This window comes from Anabrus simplex, chromosome 2 (assembly GCF_040414725.1).
Source record: "Anabrus simplex isolate iqAnaSimp1 chromosome 2, ASM4041472v1, whole genome shotgun sequence".
In the NCBI taxonomy this organism is placed as follows: domain Eukaryota; kingdom Metazoa; phylum Arthropoda; class Insecta; order Orthoptera; family Tettigoniidae; genus Anabrus; species Anabrus simplex.
This window is the reverse complement of record NC_090266.1, coordinates 1,023,299,099-1,023,318,280: the sequence shown is the minus strand read 5'-3', so window position 1 is coordinate 1,023,318,280 and position 19,182 is coordinate 1,023,299,099. Positions and strand designations below refer to the sequence as shown.

At 39.3% G+C, this 19,182-nt stretch overlaps 2 protein-coding genes across 4 annotated transcripts in view; both read left to right on the top strand.

Annotated features, from left to right (window-relative positions):
* Nucleotides 1-17,183, top strand: part of LOC136864646 (tRNA pseudouridine synthase-like 1) — a 99,113-nt gene extending 81,930 nt beyond the window's left edge. For all 3 annotated transcript variants that reach the window (XM_067141914.2, XM_067141916.2, XM_067141915.2), the window contains exon 6: nt 16,935-17,183. In XM_067141914.2, coding sequence (XP_066998015.1) covers nt 16,935-17,183 — 249 coding nt within the window. The remainder of the gene's footprint in view (nt 1-16,934) is intronic.
* Nucleotides 17,184-17,243: 60 nt separating this feature from the next.
* Nucleotides 17,244-18,979, top strand: LOC136864647 (dual specificity protein phosphatase 19-like). The gene has a single exon (XM_067141917.2). The coding sequence runs from the start codon at nt 17,244-17,246 to the stop codon at nt 17,853-17,855; it is 612 nt and encodes a 203-aa protein (XP_066998018.2). The 3' UTR covers nt 17,856-18,979.
* The last annotated feature ends 203 nt before the right edge of the window (nt 18,980-19,182 follow it).

The window sequence follows — 19,182 nt, the reverse complement described above, 5'->3', positions numbered from 1 at the left end:
GGAAATTCGTTCTGCCATATAAAATTGACATACCGTATTTATCCCTTAATAGAAGCACATTTTTCAGTTTTGATAACATTAATCTAGGGCATGTCTTTTATGCCAGGAATAAATTGTAAAGAAAACTGAACAAACATTTAAAAAATCAAGTGTGAGTTGTGTTGTAAACAGGATAAGGTTTACCAGAACACAATTTGTTTATTTGCTTCACATAGAAATTTACAAGAATAAACATAAAAGTGTCTTGAAGCAAAGTAGATAATTAAGCTTGAGAGAGTTTCTGTTTTGTACACTATATACACTTGGAAGGTATTTACACTAGCTTCTATCTTGAAAAGATAGTTTGTAGGAATGTTCAGTTCATGATAGTCGAAAACTATCAGTTTCACTTGCATAGATTAGTGAAGAGAGTTCCTTCTAACTTGTAGTGTTTTGAGTTTATGAGCTTGCACTGAAGGAAAGGTAAGTACACAATTAGTGAATCTAATGTGTGTGTGTCGGAGCCTGAGGGAGATTGTGGATGTGTAGAGTACAGCATCGGGGCTCGACTTGGATGAAGGAACGGGAACTTGGAACAGTGACCTGAGGTAAAACCTCATACTACCAGAATTCCGTCCACCTGGTCGAGACACATTTTTAAGAGGAGTAGCCTCCATGTTCAACGTATAGTGTATTCTGGAGCAGGACACTGGGGAGAATCCTGGAGAGTGGCAGACAGGGAGCTCCTTTTATACAGCACTCGACGCTACAAGCACGCGCACTGAAGGCTGCGCGTCGAGTCTCGAAATATCCACGCTTGCGTGCGTGTGGCTGGCTGGCGCTGAGCGGAGAAAGCGGAGGACATACAACACCCTCCCCTCCTAAATATGCCGATACGGCGTGAAGCGGCGGCGGTGCTGGCGGCGGCTGCGATGCTGGGCAGGAGCTTCTGACGTCACTGTTGTATTGTCCGGAGCTGTGACTGAGCGGAGTGGCGCTGCATCGTCCTGAAAGGAACCCATGGTTATTAAATGGTCTAAAGCTCGTTCAGCAATAGATTTATCTGGCTTAACAAAAGAATCAATAGCCGGATATGGACGGTAGCGCAGGTGTATCTGGTCCTGGTGGCGGCAAATGTTTTTCTCAGCAGTCTGAATCTCGTAGAGACGATGGCCCAAAGATCTGCGGATGACACCAGGTAACCAGAGCGGGTTTGACTTGAATGTCCTGACGTAGACTCTGTCGTTGACTGTGAACTTCGTTGATGATGTCTTAGGCTGGGCCGGAAGAGGCTGCAACAGAGAAAGTAAAGTTCTGTGAGGTCGTCCATGAAGCTTTTGTGCAGGAGTGACATTATCAGCACCAGGCAGAGTTCTGTAGTTGCTTAAGAGATGTAGCAATGCTTGGTCTTTAGTTAAGCCTGAAGAGACAGATTTTTCATACTTTTCTTAAATGTTTGTACAAAGCGTTCAGCTTCACCATTAGATTGAGGGTGAAAAGGCGGTGCTAAGATATGGCGAATTCCATTATATGTACAGAAGTTCTTAAAAGCAGTAGCTGTGAATTGCGGTCCATTGTCAGAAATTAGTACTTGAGGTAATCCTTCAGTTCTAAATATTTTCTGAAGAGCACGAATGGTAGCTTCTGTAGTAGTCGAATGCATATCCACTACATAGGGAAAGTTCGATAGAGAGTCGATGACGATGAGCCACATGGAATTGAGGAAAGGACCTGCGAAATCGATGTGAACTCGTTCCCATGGAGAAGTAGCAGGAGGCCATGAAGCTAGATCAGAAGACGGGGCGTTCTGATTAATTTGACATTGTTCACAATGACGGATGAGCTGTTCGATGGCTGCATCAATACCAGGCCAGTAGCAGTGTTGACGTGCCAGTTGCTTAGTGCGGGATATGCCCCAATGACTTTGGTGTAACAAGTCGAGAACTTGTTTCCGTAGACTAAGTGGGATAACCACTCAGAAAGTGGTGCCGGTTTCCAGGAGTATAACTCCGGCACGAGTCGTAAGACGATGCTGAATACGATGATAAGGCGCAAGGTGGGCAGGAAGTTTGTTCTGAAGAGGCCAACCGTTGCGGATGTAAGTATGTACTGTAGCAAGTGTACTGTCCTTATCCGTAGCTTTAGCAATGCAGGTAGCGTCAGTAGGAAAGCTGGATACGGTGTCTTCGAGTTCTATGTCTAACTGAAGACATTCGGATTCTTGAGAATCGAAGGCGGTATCAGGACCTACTGGTAAGCGAGAGAGGGCATTAGCATTACCATGCTGGGATGTGGCACGATAGGATATCTGATAGGAATAATCAGAAAGGAACATGGACCATCGTTGAAGCTTTCTGAGGGAATGCTCAGGGATCTTATTACCAGGATGGAATAAGTGTACTAGAGGCTTGTGATCAGTAATGATCAGGAAATGGTTGCCATAGAGATATTCATTGAAACGGCGAATGCCAAAGATGATGGCTAAAGCTTCTTTTTCTATCTGGGAGTACCGACGTTGATGCTCATTAAGTGTCTTCGAAGCGAAGGCGATGGGGCGTTCTTGTCCATGATGATCCTTCTGGGAGAGAACGGCACCGACGCCGTAATCTGATGCGTCAGTAGCTAGCGTGATGAGCTTGCCAGGCTGAAAATGAGTGAGTTTAACAGCTTGAACAAGGGCTTTGTTGATCATGTGCCAGGCCTGTTGGCATTGCGGAGACCACTGAAATTTAACACCTTTTTTGCGTAGGGCGTTTAATGGAGCTGCAACTGAAGCGAAGCGGGGAATGAACTTGTTATAGTAGTTCGCTTTGCCTAGGAAGGATTGGAGCTGCTTGATGTTCTGTGGTACAGGCATGTTTACAATCGCCGAGACATTCCGTTCACTCGGTTGAATGCCGTTTTTATCCAGTGCATTTAGCGAGATTCGCTCGTAGGCCATTGTCTTTCAACTTCGTGAGAAGGAGGCGCACATTATGGAGATGTTCTTGGTGATCTTTGCCTGTCACAATAATATCATCAAGGTAGTTAGCACAACCGGGAATGGAGGCGGTGAGTTGAGCTAGATAGCGCTGAAAAATAGCAGCTGAGGAAGAGACGCCGAACGGGAGACGCTGGAGCTGGAGCAGTCCGATAGGAGTGTTGAGAGTGAGAAATTGCTTGGATTCTTCGTCTAAAAGTAGCTGTAGATAGGCTTCTTTAAGATCCACTCTAGAGAAGAATTGTCCACCAGCTAGACGACAGAATAAGTCCTCTGGACGGGGAATTGGGAAGACACCTGTGTCGATTTGTGAGTTGATCGTAGATCGGAAATTACCACAAAGTCGTACATTGCCATCAGGTTTCTTGATTACAACTAGGGGAGTGGCCCATTGACTGGAATTGACTGGTACCACTATTCCGTCTTCTACCCATCTTTCTAACTCCTTAGTGACCTGGTCTTGAAGTGCTAGGGGTACTGGACGTGCTTTGAAAAAGCGCGGCTTAGCGTCGGATTTCAGCTGTATGTGAGCTGTATAGTTTCTGGCGGTTCCGAGCGTAGAGTCGAAGACTTCAGGAAATTGCTCGAGGAGAGCTGTAATATCAGAAGTAGGTTGCAAAGTAGAGACTACGTTGATATTGTCATGAATTTGGAAGCCGAATAAATTAAAGAGATCCATGCCCATAATGTTCAATGCGGTGTAGTTGTTGACTAAGAGTAGTGGAATGACCTTCTGAATTCCTTTATAACTGGCTGGAAGCGTGATTTGGCCTTTAATGTCATTCTTCCGTTTGTTAAATGTAACAAGCTGGATGTCAGCTGGAGAGCATGAAGGTGAACCTAAGTCGTGATATTTAGCCAGGTTAATGATAGAGACAGGTGATTCAGTGTCTAACTGAAAATCGATAGAGCGATCAGAGAATGATAGAGGAACGATGATCTTGTGAGAATTCTTGGTAGGAAGAATAAGATTTATCTGATCAACTTCCATGTCCTGGTGGGGCTGTATATGTTTCGGGCGCGCTGCAGGAGTCTTAGCAGGGCGGAGCGAACTCTGACATACAGTCTTGATGTGTCCTACTTTATTACATCTTTCACAAGTGACTTTGAAAAAACGATATGCACGACGTTCATGATGTTTGAAACATCCTCTGCAGGAAGGCAGGAGTTGCGACTTGCTCTTAGCAGTGGGCTTCCTTGTAGAAGAACGAGAGGGAACCGGGCGAGAACGCTTGGCAGAGAGCGACTTGGCTGCGCGGTTCAAGGTAGCAGATGACTGGCGGGCTGGAGTAGAGACTTGAGCGACTTCGTGTTTAGAAGCTATTTCTGCGGCAGTTTTAGTAGTAAGTTCGTATACCATAGCAATACGCTGGACGTCTTCTAAAGAAGGGTTACTCTTCTTGACAGCGTCAAAACGAATTTGTCCTCAGGAGTATGCAGAATGACCATATCCCGAATGAGGGAATCGGTATAGGGCGTACCACAACCGTCCTTGGCACATATGAACTGGCAGGGTTTAGCTAGACCTCTTAATTCTGCTATCCACTCAGCATGAGTCTGATGTGGTTGCTTTCTGCTCTGAAAAAATTTGTAGCGAGCGGCCACTATGTGTGGGGCTTTAGCATAGTATTCAGTGATACGGGCCAAGAGCTGTGCGAACGGCACTTCAGAGAGTTGTTCCTCTGGACTTAATTTTTGTAGTAATTCGCACGTAGCATTGCCAACCGAACTGAGAAATAGAGCACGTTGGCGCTTGTCATCCGTGATGGAATGGCATATAAAATGTTGCTGTAGGCGGGCTAAATAGACTGACCATTCTTCCTTAGCCGGATCAAAAGCAGAGAACGGAGGAATTGCTGAGGGTTGTGTAGAAACAGAAAGAGCTTGAACAGCTGTGAGCAATGCTGCTTGTTGCTGCTGCAGGAATTGCTGTTGCTGCTGTTGGAGAGCCTGAAATACGGCCGCGAGTTGCTCGGCTGTAGCCATGTTGAGAGGCGTGAGAGAACAGAATTTGTGTAGCAGCTTGTACTGAGCTGGCTTGAGGCGAGACCTTCACCGGAACAGCTGGGAGTGTGTGAGAGAGCACACAAGCTGAAACGTGCCAGACAGGTGCTGTGAGAGAGAGAGAGCCTTGGAATGTAGGCTGACTGTCCGTAGTTCGAAGGAGGCTAATAGTTGCACTGGAGAAAAGGCTAACTGCTGGTAGAGTCCGTACAGGTTCCAATGTGTAATGGTGATAGTTACGGAGTATAGTGTCACTTGCCAATGAGTTGACGATACACTGTAAGAGTTTGTTTCTTTGTCGCGAATGAGTTGACGACAGAATATAAGCAGTTTTGCACCTCGTTGCGAATGAGTGGGCGACACACTGACCACTGTTGTACTTCGTCGCCAATGTGTTAGTGACAGATTGCGCACAGTTTTGTATCTTGTCGCGTATGAGTTGGTGGCAGATAGCACGTTTTTTTTTTTTTTTTTTACCTCGTCGCCAATGAGTTGTGTTGTAAACAGGATAAAGTTTACCAGAACACAACTTGTTTATTTGCTTCACATAGAAATTTACAAGAATAAACATAAAAGTGTCTTGAAGCAAAGTAGATAATTAAGCTTGAGAGAGTTTCTGTTTTGTACACTATATACACTTGGAAGGTATTTACACTAGCTTCTATCTTGAAAAGATAGTTTGTAGGAATGTTCAGTTCGTGATAGTCGAAAACTATCAGTTTCACTTGCATAGATTAGTGAAGAGAGTTCCTTCTAACTTGCAGTGTTTTGAGTTTATGAGCTTGCACTGAAGGAAAGCTAAGTACACAATTAGTGAATCTAATGTGTGTGGTTCATGAGGAGCCAGAATGGATTTAGAAAGAAATTTTCTTGTGAGGCACAACTGGTGGGATTTCAGCAGGACATATCAGATCAGTTGGATTCAGGAGGTCAGTTAGATTGCATAGCCATAGATCTTTCCAAAGCCTTTGATAGAGTGGAACATGGAATATTATTAAAGAAATTGGAGGGAATAGTATTGGACGTAAGGGTTACACGTTGGATAAAACATTTCTAAATTCAAGGGTTCAGAAAGTCAAAGTAGGAAATAATGTATCTCAGGAAGAGAAAGTTTGGAAGGGAATTGCACAGGGTAGTATAATCGGTCCGTTACTTTTCTTCATATACGCAAATGATTTAGGGAACAATATAACATCAAAATTAAGATTGTATGCAGATGACATAATTGTTTATAGGGAAATAAACAACACTGAGGATTGTTCAGAATTACAAAGGGACCTTGAAAGTATCGAACAATGGGTTGAAGAAAATAATATGAAGGTTAATGGAGGCAAATCAACTGTTACAACATTTACAAACAGGAGCTTTAAAACTGAATTTGAATATACTTTGGATGAGGTAGTTATCCCAAAAGATGGCAAGTGCAAATACTTAGGTGTGAGATTTGAAAGTAATTTGCACTGGAAGGGTCATATTGATGACATTGTTGGGAAAGCATACAGATCATTACATGTCATAATGAGGCTACTTAAAGGATGCAACGAAGAATTTAAAGAAAAAAGTTTCTTGAGTATGGTTCGTCCATTATTGGAATATGCAAACAGTGTTTGGGATCCTCACCAAGAATACCTAATAAAAGAAATAGATAGTGTGCAGAGGAAAGCAGCAAGATTTGTAACAGGGGATTTCAGGAGAAAGAGTAGTGTATCAGAAATGTTAAAGGAACTTGGGTGGGAAACTTTAAGTAAGAGAAGGGAGAAAACTACACTTATAGGATTATATAGAGCCTATACAGAAGAAGAAGCATGGGGAGATATCCGTGAGAGGCTTCAGTTGGAAAATAATTATATCGGCAGGACTGACCACAAATATAAAATTAGAAGGAATTTTAGCAGAAGCGATTGGGGTAAATTTTCATTCATTGGGAAGGGTGTGAAGGAGTGGAACAGTTTACCAGGGGTAGTGTTTGATCCTTTTCCAAAATCTGTACAGATATTCAAGAAGAGAATAAACAGCAACAGAGAAAATAAATGAAGTGTTAGAGGGCATTCGACCAGTGCAGGTTATTGTAAATAAAAAAAAATGTGTGTGAATAAATTAATTCCATCCCCTGGTCTAAGGAGTTTGGACAGCCAAAGTAGGGGACTGCCTGTAGGGGTGAAGTACAGTGGGAACTTCGAGGGCCCTGGGACCGCTACGGTAGCTGTGAAGGCCCTTCAGGAACTCTGAAAAGTGGTGGCAAAAGGGGCTCTGGTTAAGACGCAGCAGGTTGTTATGCTACTTAGGATCCAGAACGGGTAAAAAAAAAAGTAAATAAATAAATGCAATGTAAATATTAATGTTATACCAGTTGTATAGTATTATTTGAAGTAATTCCACATACTGTATATCAGTTGACTATATTTGTAAGTAGTACAGGAGATATTATAAGTAGAATTTTGTAAACAATATAAATTTATTAAGGATGAGCTGTGTGTTTAATAGAAAACATTGTTAGCGTAAATTGTATAATATTGTATTATAGGAAAAATTTTCTTCTCTTGTTAATTTAATATTTAGTGCTTGACAATAATGTATTTTAGTGTACCATTTGCCACCAAGGTAGACACCTCATTTGCAAATAAAGAGATTTTGATTTGATTTGATGTCGGAGCCTGAGGGAGATTGTGGATGTGTAGAGTACAGCATCGGGGCTCGACTTGGATAAAGGAACGGGAACTTGGAACAGTGACCTGAGGTGAAACCTCATACTACCAGAATTCCGTCCACCTGGTCGAGACACATTTTTAAGAGGAGTAGCCTCTGTGTTCGATGTATAGTGTATTCTGGAGCAGGACACTGGGGAGAATCCTGGAGAGTGGCAGACAGGGAGCTCCTTTTATACAGCACTCGACGCTACAGGCACGCGCACTGAAGGCTGCGCATCGAGTCTCGAAATATCCACGCTTGCGTGCGTGCGGCTGGCTGGCGCTGAGCGGAGAGATCGGAGGACATACAACAATCTCGAACGTGAAGTAACCAATAGCATTAGTAGCTATATGGATAGGCTATAGCAAGCAGTAGCGACTATGATAGATCGATTGATCGATCGAATTTTCAATGTTATGATCTGCTTACTATTGAATATGCTGTGTTGTTGGGGAATGGCGAGCATGTTGAATTAGGCCTATATTGCGTTCTCAGTTTTTCTAATCGCTTAAATACATGGGTTCCACAACAAAATATGCATATAGACAAAATTACACAACCCAACGGATGACTGTTTGTTTAGTGTGAAATGACGTGTGCCATAGTCACTACCTCGTAAAGTGTAAAAACAAGACAACAAACACTGACTGAATGCAGGAAAGTGCGAAATTCACTTAAACTTAATACTCATTGAGTGTTCATTATTATTATTATTATTATTATTATTATTATTATTATTATTATTATTATTATTATTATGATGATGAAATGCGCTGATGTAGGTAACACCGTGGGCCGCGCCATGTTGAGTTTCTAACCTAACTTTCGTGAGAGGGGTTCGGTAGTTTTCAGGCATGACTAGTAGCTTGTAATATCACGTGTAATTTTGTGAATAGAGAACAAGATTTAAAATAAAGTGACATCACACTGTAAGATGAAGGTTGTTTGTTGGTTAGGAGATTTTGAGTTTGTGAAGTATATTTGTATGTATTCGTTCTTGATCCAGTCAATCCCAAACCACCATTCATATCGATTTATATCGGTTGAGCGCAATCTTGAAACCTGTCTGCCAACTGTATTGCCTACATCACCACGTGGTTAAGTTACCCAACTCGGCGTGTGTGGTATCAAATACAGTAGAGACAATACACGACACTCACGGATTTTGCCTTGCTAAAATGGGAGACAATTCGACGGTGGCGCTCCTAGTGACTTGACCTGAACAAATCGCGCTAAATTCAAATATCAATGGAAATGTATATACGGAAATGGATAAATAAATTACGTCTAGAAAGACAGTGGTATTGAGATATAACTTCGAGGTTGCTAAAGCAATTCTGGATAAATGAATGAAGAATTATTTAAAAGGTTATTATTCAAAGACTGAAATTAGACATATAAACAAGGTGTGAAATGGACTGCTGTGAAATGGCTTGATCTTTCATTTATGCATTACTTTTTTAGCTTTAGCATACCTGCCTGAAATCTTACGGTTGGATTTGTCTTTTTTCCTCATTTAAAAACAATGTATCATTAAGACATTTGTCAATAAAAATATCGGCACATTCCTTACACATATGATGCAATGAATTAACATTTAATAGCTGGACAATTTTCCTCTTAACATGAAGCCTACTAACAGAAAGAAAATCTATAAAATCCCGGCTTTAATCTGAGAAGAGGGATAAAAGAAAGAAAAGTTTGAAAATGTTGTCGATAGTGATGCTTTGAGGAATATTTACGTACAGTTAGAGTAAAAATGTAACATACCCTTGGCTGTATAGTCGAGGATTTTTAAAGTCGCTGGCCTGGAAATGATCTGAACAGATCTTATAATTCTTATACAAGCGTAACGTCCCTTCCTTCTTGTACACTTTATCCAAATCGCTTCTGTGACATTTCAAAACCCACAGATCACACCTACAACACATCGGTATTGAAGGTTAACTGCTGCACTATACAATAAAATATGCGTATTATATTTTAAGCCCGTTAAAACATGGGTCGAGCAGGTCAGAAGATTATGAAGTACTATAAAAATCTGTCACTGGAAGAATATATATGCAAACACAATATTACTTACATGTTCTTGTCACGAGGGAACCTGAAGTACGAGCACGCATTTTTCTCTACTTCGTAATTACTGCAGCCAAACACAGCACATACCTTTCCCCTCATGTTGAGAGGAGATATCAAGGAATGACACACGCTACTATTTAATTATGTCAACTCACTGAAAACGCATAAATAACACCAAAACCTTCACACAAAAATACACGTGCTCTTATGACAGAATCAGTACCGTTCAGGTCTATCCGCTAGAGTGAGCTCCAATAGCTGTCCCTCGATATCTCGCTCAGTGTCGTGTATTGTCTCTACTGTATTTGGTGGTATATAGGTTTAATAGTGTTCAGTGTAGTTGTAATTTTATTTACATCCGTGTGTTGGTTACCATATAGTTCATCTGTGTACCATACCCCTGTATAGTTCGTGCAAGACAAGCGGCAAGAATGTGACTCGGCAAAAATTGACACCGTGGTATCGATCAGTCATTACCCGCGAATAATTTATTTCTTTTACACTTTATAATAATGTACCTATTCTTGTTTTAGTGTATGATATTGTTAGGAAGTTTTGTGAATTTGTTTTCACTTGTGATTTGCGTGTGATTTTCATAGTAGGGTATTACATTTTACGAGTGCATCAACTGTTATCGAAGTAATAGAGTGCTGGCAGCATAGGTAAGGCAGTGCTCACTTGTTTTGCGAACTGTCAGTTTACAAGAAAGTCGTGCGGAGTATAGGACTATTTAATTTTTTTTTTTTTACAATATACTTACTTTTTTCAGCTAACAATGTCTTCATCAAAGCCAAGGAAAACTTCGTTTAATGAAAGGTGGCTGCTTGATGATACTTTCAGAACGTGGTTGAAACCCATGCCTCAGGACAAATTTTCAGCATATTGCATAATATGTAAAACATCATTTTCTCTTAGCAACATAGGGAGGCAGGCATTAAAAAGTCACATGGTAGGAAAGAAGCATGCCAGTAGTGTCAACTTCAGCCAGTTCTCATCATCCCTTTCAAGTTATTTTAAAAAAGAACATTCGAATAGTGAAGTAAAAAATGACTTAAACTCAGTAGATAATACCCTGGCCGCAAACACAAATTGTCCTCTGCCTGCCACAGCTACCACAACGAACTCTATCACATATGACTCCACTGCTGCTGTTTCTGCTTCTTCTTCTTCTTCTTCTTCTTCTTCTTCTTCTTCTTCTGCTTCTTCTTCTTCTTCTTCTTCTTCTTCTTCTTCTTCCATTAAAGAAGATTCACCAGAGACGAGATGTCTACAGAATTATCTTTCAAGAGAGCAAGTAACCAAAGCTGAGATTATATGGTGCATGCATACGGTCATGCAACACCATTCTTTACGTTCCAGTGAAGCTAGTGTACGTTTGTTCACAGTAATGTTTCCAGACTCTGAAATAGCTTCGAAAGTTCAACTGCACAGAACAAAAATTGCATATACAATCACTCATGGTTTGGCCCCCTATTTTCATAAGCAAGTTCTTGAGATGTGTCATAAGTGCACACATTTCACCGTTGGTTGTGACGAGTCACTGAATAAAGTTTATCAGATGGGCCAGATGGATCTTGTAGTTCGTGGTTTCAATCATGATACCAATGAAGTATGCACTTCTTATTTTGATTCCGTGTTTCTTGGTCACTCTACCTCCTCAGATTTGTTAAATGGTTTTGTGCGAGCACTGCAGGGACTCAATCTAAAAAAAACTCTTACAAATTTCAATGGATGGTCCAAATGTTAATAAAAAGTTCCTTCAGGATATTGATAATTTATTAAGTGATGATCCAGATGCTCCTATTTTGGTGAACATTGGATCTTGTGGCTTGCACACTGTGCACAATTCATATAAAATAGCAGTAAAAGAAACCCAGTAGAATATTACCGAGTTTCTTCGTGCTCTTCACTTATTGTTTTGCTACGTTCCTGCAAGACGTGCTGATTATACACATTATTCAGGTTCAAACGTATTTCCTTTGAAATATTGTGCTGTAAGATGGCTTGAAAATTCGAAAGTCATTGAACGTGCTATAGATATTCTACCTAATGTTGACAAATATGTGGAAGTAACAAACACAGACAAGAAAATCCCAAACTGTAACAGCTTCAAAATAGTATCAACTTCAGTTAAGGATAAGCTACTTAAGGCCAAGTTGTCATTTTTATTATCTCTTGTTGGAGATTTGGAACCATTCTTAAAACAGTTTCAGACAGATCTTCCATTTGCACCACTCCTGTATGAATCTCTCATTGCAACAACGAAAAATGTCATGACAAGGTTTGTTAAGTCTGAGTCACTGCAGTCTTCAGGAAATGTCCTCAAAATTAATTTAGACAGTAAGAAAATCTTCTGGCTGCATCTAAAATTGACATAGGTTATGCTGCTAGAGCAGCACTTCGTGGCACTCCTGGATTAAATGATAGAGATATATTAGTGTTTCGCACAGATTGTCTAAGAGGAATGGTAGCTTTGTGCAAGAAGATACTGGAACGGTCACCACTGGCATATAAACTGACTAAAGGAATTTCTCTTTTTGATCCAAGTGTAGCCAAGAAACCTCTAAGCAGCAAACGGCTAAGGGTAGCTTTAAATGTCTTTGTTGAAAACAAATGGATCTCGGGTAATGAAGCTGATCATATACAAAGGGAGTTCACTTCTGTGTGTGAGAATGATACTTTCAAAGAAGTAATTAATTCTTTGTCTTCTAAAAACGAGAGATTAGATCACTTTTGGCTCCGTACTGTCTTGCCAACAGTAAATTTGAACACAGAAAAGTTAGCTTCATTTCTCAAAATGATACTAATATTGTTTCATGGAAATACTTCACTTGAACGTGGTTTTTCTCTGAATAAAGAAATTATTGTAGAGAACATGCTACAAGAATTCCTTGTAGCACAAAGAAGAGTATATGATGCTATCTCAAACCTTGGTGGAATTGAAAAGGTCTCCATTAATAAGAACATGCTCCATGCTACAAGGAATGCTCATGCCTTGTATATTCAAAATCTAAAAGAGAAACGTGAAGCATTGGAAGCAGAAGATTCTTTGCAAAAAAATAAGAGAAAGGCCACTTTGTTGCTGAAAGAATTAGAAGAAAAGAAGCGGAGGGTGATGACAGAAGCTCGACAGTTGTTGCTCGCTATAGATGAAGAAATTTCTTCACTGAAGCAGTAATGGTAATAACTTTTTAAAATCTTAAAGTGAATTAAATTGGACTAAATTAAACTTGCAAGTTTTGAAATTTAATATGTACATTAATTACTCATTTATTTTTTGCATGTTAAGGTTTCAAAATGTATTTTAATATTACGGCCATACCTGGAAACCTATTATAATTTAATTTTTTTGTCATTGTGTGTCAGGGAAAAAATTGTTTTTATGTCTGGAAAACAGGGAAATGTCAGGGAATTTCAAAATCTGGATTTGGTGGACACCCTGTATAAGCTTGAATGGATCCTTCGAAAGATCATAATATGAAGATCAAGTTGGAATTCAAGAGGACAAATTGGGTCAAATATTCATTTATAGGAAGAGAGACTTGGAATTGGTATAATTTACCAAGAGAAATGTTTATTAAATGTCCATCTTCTTTGAGATTATTTATGAAAATATTAGACAAACAATTGATATGTTATCTGCCCCCTAGGTGACAGCCTTAAATACAGATCATAAGTGATTGACTAATTAATAAAAATGAAAAACCTGTTAAAATAGTGTTGTAACTTCAATCACATTTGTGTTTATGGTAAGTAGTTAATTGAACAAGTCTGCAGAGAGAAGATGGAAGCAACCAAAGTGAATTAATTATCTGTCGCCTGCAAACATTTTCCAAATGTTCAGTTTAGTCACTATAGGACAGTATCGTTGAAAATTATCATGTCTGCAGGTATAATACATATCGGAAGCTAATGAAGAGGTACCACAAACTAAAGACTAAAACTGTCATTAAAGTCATGTTGTATTATGTAACAAAGGAAACTACACAGCAGTAAATGCGATTAAACAGCAAGAGAACTGGGGCAATTATAACAAAGGGCAATTGAAAGAGCCAAAAATAATAGGCTTTTGATCTTCAAAGCATTTGAAAAGAGGCTTTGGATTATAGTCTTGTAACATAACCATGCCCCAAACAAAGAATGATAATCAACAAAAAAAGAAATAATGAAAAGAGCAGAAGCATTTGTTTCTGAAGTTTATAAACTTACAGCAACTGAAAATATTATAATGGGGGTGTGTCTTGAACTGTGATCAAAGCCAGTTTAACTACAAGATATTATGCAAAAGAACATTGTTCGGACATGAAGAGAAAGATACCAGAGAGATGATACAATGGCTTAATAACACTCCACTAAACTGCACAGTAGATGTTGTAATGTCATTGGATGGCTATTTAGCAAACAAACTTTTTATATATCCTTCCAAAAACAAAATGGAAAATTTGGACCCCATACGGCAAGAAAGTGTCCATCAATGGTTTTTGTGGAAGCACATATATATGAATGGAAAGCTGTTAAAAGGACATTTTCAGAACTTTTATGCATCACATTTTATTATACAAAGTGAGGGTCTCCTGTGTAGCAAAAAGCAAGGTGGTGATAAGGCAGATAATAAAGCCAAGATGTATAGTGCAATTCACTAGGTTTTTTTTTTTTTACAGTAACCCTATGCTGTAATACAGGCCTGCATCTGATGATGAGAGCATCTGTCAGTCCTTAGTAATATTTATAACATATGCAGTTTAAATGTATGTGCGAATAGTGAGTATGTAGGAGGTTTTTTCGTCCTACAATCTGTGCACTATGTGGGCAGAATGTTGACGAGTAAAAATCATTTAACAGGGTCTATGCTGGGCCAAGCAAGAAACAGCTGGTGGTACATCTGCACTATGACAAACGAAGTTGAGCAGCATAACGGTAGCTTCCACAGTAGGCAACACTGAGTAAGACATGTTTGAGTTGCTAGAAGCAATGCAACTGATGCCTTTTCTCCAATTTTGATATACTGTATTTAACAAAGAGCAGTAGTGTATTGGACCATAATTTATTGGCGTACTGTTCTCCTTGTCATTGCCCCAGTCACTTCCCTGCGTTTTGCCAGAGAAGGGAGATTCACCCTGTATATCTGTCTGACAAGTCGCTCTTACTTTGTAATTCCTGGTCTGGATGCAAGGATGATAGAACACTTCAGGAGGTCTTTGGGAGAAAGCAAGCTCATATAAAAATCATTCCACAGAAGCTACAAAGTATGGTCAACACCTGAATGTTCATTTTCCTGATTTAAAAAAAAATTGCACAAAGACTAAATAAACATGCCACAGCCAAAAGTTCATAACCTAATATTTCTGAAAATGCTTTCTGTATCTGTGGAGATCTATAGACCAGTGCTTTGTTATGCCTCTGAAGACCGTAAAAAGTAGTTAGTGGGTCGTAAAGTAAAGCTTTGTTATGCGTGACAGAAAGCAGGCTTCCATGGTGGTAAACCTGTGTTGAGTTCAATATCAACGCTGTGACTTTCAACACTACCATTCTTCTCGAGTATGCATTTTGATTGTGTTCTGTGTTGCTTTTATTAAGTAACTATTATAAGTGGTTCTTACTTTGATCATTTTATAGCATGTATTCACATGCATTAATCTATGGACACGTCCACACCGTGACCATTCGTAATTAAGTTATGGAAGTCAACATTCCTACGAACATAATCATTTTCATGCAGATCTGCTCCTTAAGCTTCAACGTGGCACTTGTCACCTCTTCTGATCAACTGCAAAGATTTTAAGAAAAATTGCTATTGCCATTACATTCAGGGGTATGTAGAAGACATACACAAATGTTTTTGTGTTCCCCAGTGTTGTTGTTGTTGTTATTATTATTATTATTATTATTATTATTATTATTATTATTATTATTATTATTACTGTATAATAAATTTTTTTGTGGTTTTGTTGGTTCAAATCCACCGGGCGAGTTGGCCGTGTGCGTAGAGGCGCGCGGCTGTGAGCTTGCATCCGGGAGATAGTAGGTTCGAATCCCACTATCGGCAGCCCTGAAGATGGTTTTCCGTGGTTTCCCATTTTCACACCAGGCAAAGCTGGGGCTGTACCTTCATTAAGGCCACGGCCGCTTCCTTCCAACTCCTAGGCCTTTCCTATCCCATCGTCGCCATAAGACCTATCTGTGTCGGTGCGACGTAAAGCCCCTAGCAAAAAAAAAAAAAAAAAAAAAAAAAAAGGTTCAAATCCAAGGGTGACCCTTGTAAGTGAGCTTTCATGTGAGATGACTATATAATGAATTTCATACCCACTAGATGACATACAGATGTGGCCACAATGCGAGTGCTGACATGGTTGATATACAGTATCAGGTCAGTTTTTTATTATTATTATTATTATTATTATTATTATTATTATTATTATGTGAAGTACTTCACAAAAGTAACGAAACAGAGTTTTATGCATTTATTGGCTAACAGTGTAGTGACTTACATGTGAGGTAAAGAGAGAGTCTATGAAGGAAAATATTCAAGAGGAACTTGATTAAATAAGTTATGCATCAAGTTTTGGTTGCAGAGGTCTATCTAATAATTAAATGCTTTTCTTGATAACACCAAGAGAAGGAGGAAGACTATGTTTCTTTCCTGCTCTGGGGCCGATGACCTCGATGTTAGGCACCTTTAAACAACAAGCATCATCATCATTTCCTGCTCTGCATAGCTGATGGTTTGTCAAAATAATTGTTACTGAGCGAGTTGGCTGCATGGTTAGGGTCACTTAGCTGTGAGCTTGTATTCGGGAGATGGTGGATTTGAATTTTACCGTCTGAAGCCCCAAAGAATGATTTCCGTGGTTTCACATTTTTACACCAGGCAAATGCTCGGCCTGTACCTCAGTTAAGGCCATAGCCGTTTCCATCCCAATCATAGCCCGTACCCATCCTTGCATCACTGAAAACCTTCGATATGTTAGTGCAACGTTAAACCAGGCCGATGACCTAGATTTTAGGCCCCTTTAAACAACAAGCAACGTTAAACCACTAGCAAATATTTATGTTTTCGAACTATTCTTATTATTGAATGTTTCACTTTTCCTAGGTGAGTTACAATCTTCCATTTTATTTTGGCCTTTTGTATGGCTAAATGGTGCTATATTTGTATTAGGAATATCTGACATAAGTCAGCTTACAAGCCTCTCTTTGTGTTTAGGTACGCCGGATTGTTGGAGCTTTAGTCGCTGTTGCTCAAGGCTCGCTTCCCATTGAGGACATCCAATTCATGCTAGACAATCCTAATGGCAATAACTGGAACCCAAAGGCTGTCCCAGTTCCTGCATGCGGTTTGTACTTAATGAATGTTGAGTATGATCCAGCTGACATGCTATTTCCTGTAGCATCTATATCTGCAGATGATAATCTTATTTCTGTTAATAGTGTGCTGAATCCTGTTATTGCTTAAAGCTGTGATAGTATTATTCTTGAATTCAAATTACTTGTCAATTCTTTTAAATGCTTGAATATGAGTCTCCTGGAAGCAATACTTCAGAAGAAACAAAGGCTTCGCTCAAGTGAAACTCTTGTGACATTGCCAAGTGGTCAAATTTACAGAGAGACGTTGTTGGATGGTATAACTACAGTTTCTCTCGTACAGAATGTAAGTTCTCCTGGATATGTTGTGGATACAAAACCAGACTTCTCAGTGAGTCATATTTTGACTCATTTATGCATGGGTTCCCAGGACGTAGTGCAAGATCAAGCCCTACTGCTGCAGCACAAAATAACCCATGTGTTAAGTATTGGTGTTCCAGCTGTTGGTTTAGTAGCTGAATTTGAAACACTCTTCATTGAAGCTCTTGATTTGCCAGAGACTGATCTAATTCCAGTGTTGGAGAAAAGTATTGCATTTATTGATCATGCTCGAGATGTACAAGGACGTGTGTTTGTGCACTGCAATGCAGGAGTTTCAAGATCTGCCAGTGTCATAATAGGTTATTTGATAAAGGAAGGAATGTCATTTATTCATGCATATCAGTACTTGAAAGAGAGAAGGAAGGTAGTTAATCCAAATGAAGGGTTTATTTCTCAGTTAAAAAAATATGAAGCAACTCTAAAAAAACAAAATCCAATTTAATATTATCAGTTATTTAAATTAGCAAATACATTTTTAAAGATGCATGGAATGACCATATAATGGTTAATGAAGATGTAAACTACTTACATCGAATCCTCACATAAATTTATTAACACACTGCAAATAAAATAGTTTGGAATGTTATGTTCGATACTGTTAATCTCCTACTTGATGGCATCAAGTTTTAGAATCAGTATATTAAATAAGTCTTCCAGTGAGAATGTATTTTGTCTCTGGAACGAAACAAATCTAATATTCAAAAGCAATTCATGCTGACTGGAACGAGGTTTCAGTCATAAAACTGTATCCGTAAGGAAAATTGATAGTTGTGGGCTGTAGATTACACTCCCTCTATAAGTTTAAATAATAATTTTAATTCCAGTTAGCATAATCTAATTAAATAAACTGTGTAGTGAAGAGAGTTTAGAAAGTAAGTCTTCAAATGACACTTACTCGGAAATTATTTGCCAGTTGTATTTCATAGGATGATGCTTCTTTGGCTTTAGCTATATAGAGGACGGATGTCCAAACCAGGTAGGGATGGATCTCTTGTCAGAAAAGAAAATCCAGCTTATGATCTACGGTTTGAATTCTGTTCTTGAAGTGGTTTTGTGATTATCCCTGTTCCTGCCTGTATGTCTACAATTTTGAGTATGGAGTTGGCCAGGAGACACTCTATCAAAATCTAAGAACTGGCTACAGTAAGGAACATGCCCAATGGCTTTACTCCGGACAATGATTACAAGATCTTCCACCGATGCCATATGAGCAGGGTATTGATCTGGTAGTCATTGGGGGATAGTGTTTCACAACATCTGATGCAGGAAATTGGGGCATCTTGATTGGTAGCTGCTTCTAGCAGAAATTGTTCATTTGAAGTTAAAAACTCTCTACCTTTTACTGGAGATTGACTTCTCATCTTTCCAGTTGGAAGTCAACATCTCGCATGTTAAGCCGATGTGGGTTTTGAGAAACCCAAGAATGGAATAGCCAGGAATTCACATCCACTTGAACACATTTCAAGCAAAAGAATATTTCTTCAGATGGCTCACTAGAACCTTATGGAAACATTTGGACAAGTAAATGTGACCAAAAAAAAGAGGCAATAAATTTATTCCCTGATATATGATTGCTGTCTTGTACTTATTTTGTAACACTCATATTACTGTATGTTAAATTAAGCATCCCAATGAAGAAAAGTATTGGCAATCAACAAGTAGCTGCAGTCCCCAGCTAATGTAACTATAATCTACATGTAAACTATATTGAAGTGCATACAGTAAAACCTCGTTAAGACATTTCTGAAGGGGACAACAAAAATGAACGT

Bases quoted from the DNA above. Each gene is read 5' to 3' on its own strand.
- LOC136864647 (XM_067141917.2), top strand. From the start codon at position 17,244: ATGAGTCTCCTGGAAGCAATACTTCAGAAGAAACAAAGGCTTCGCTCA.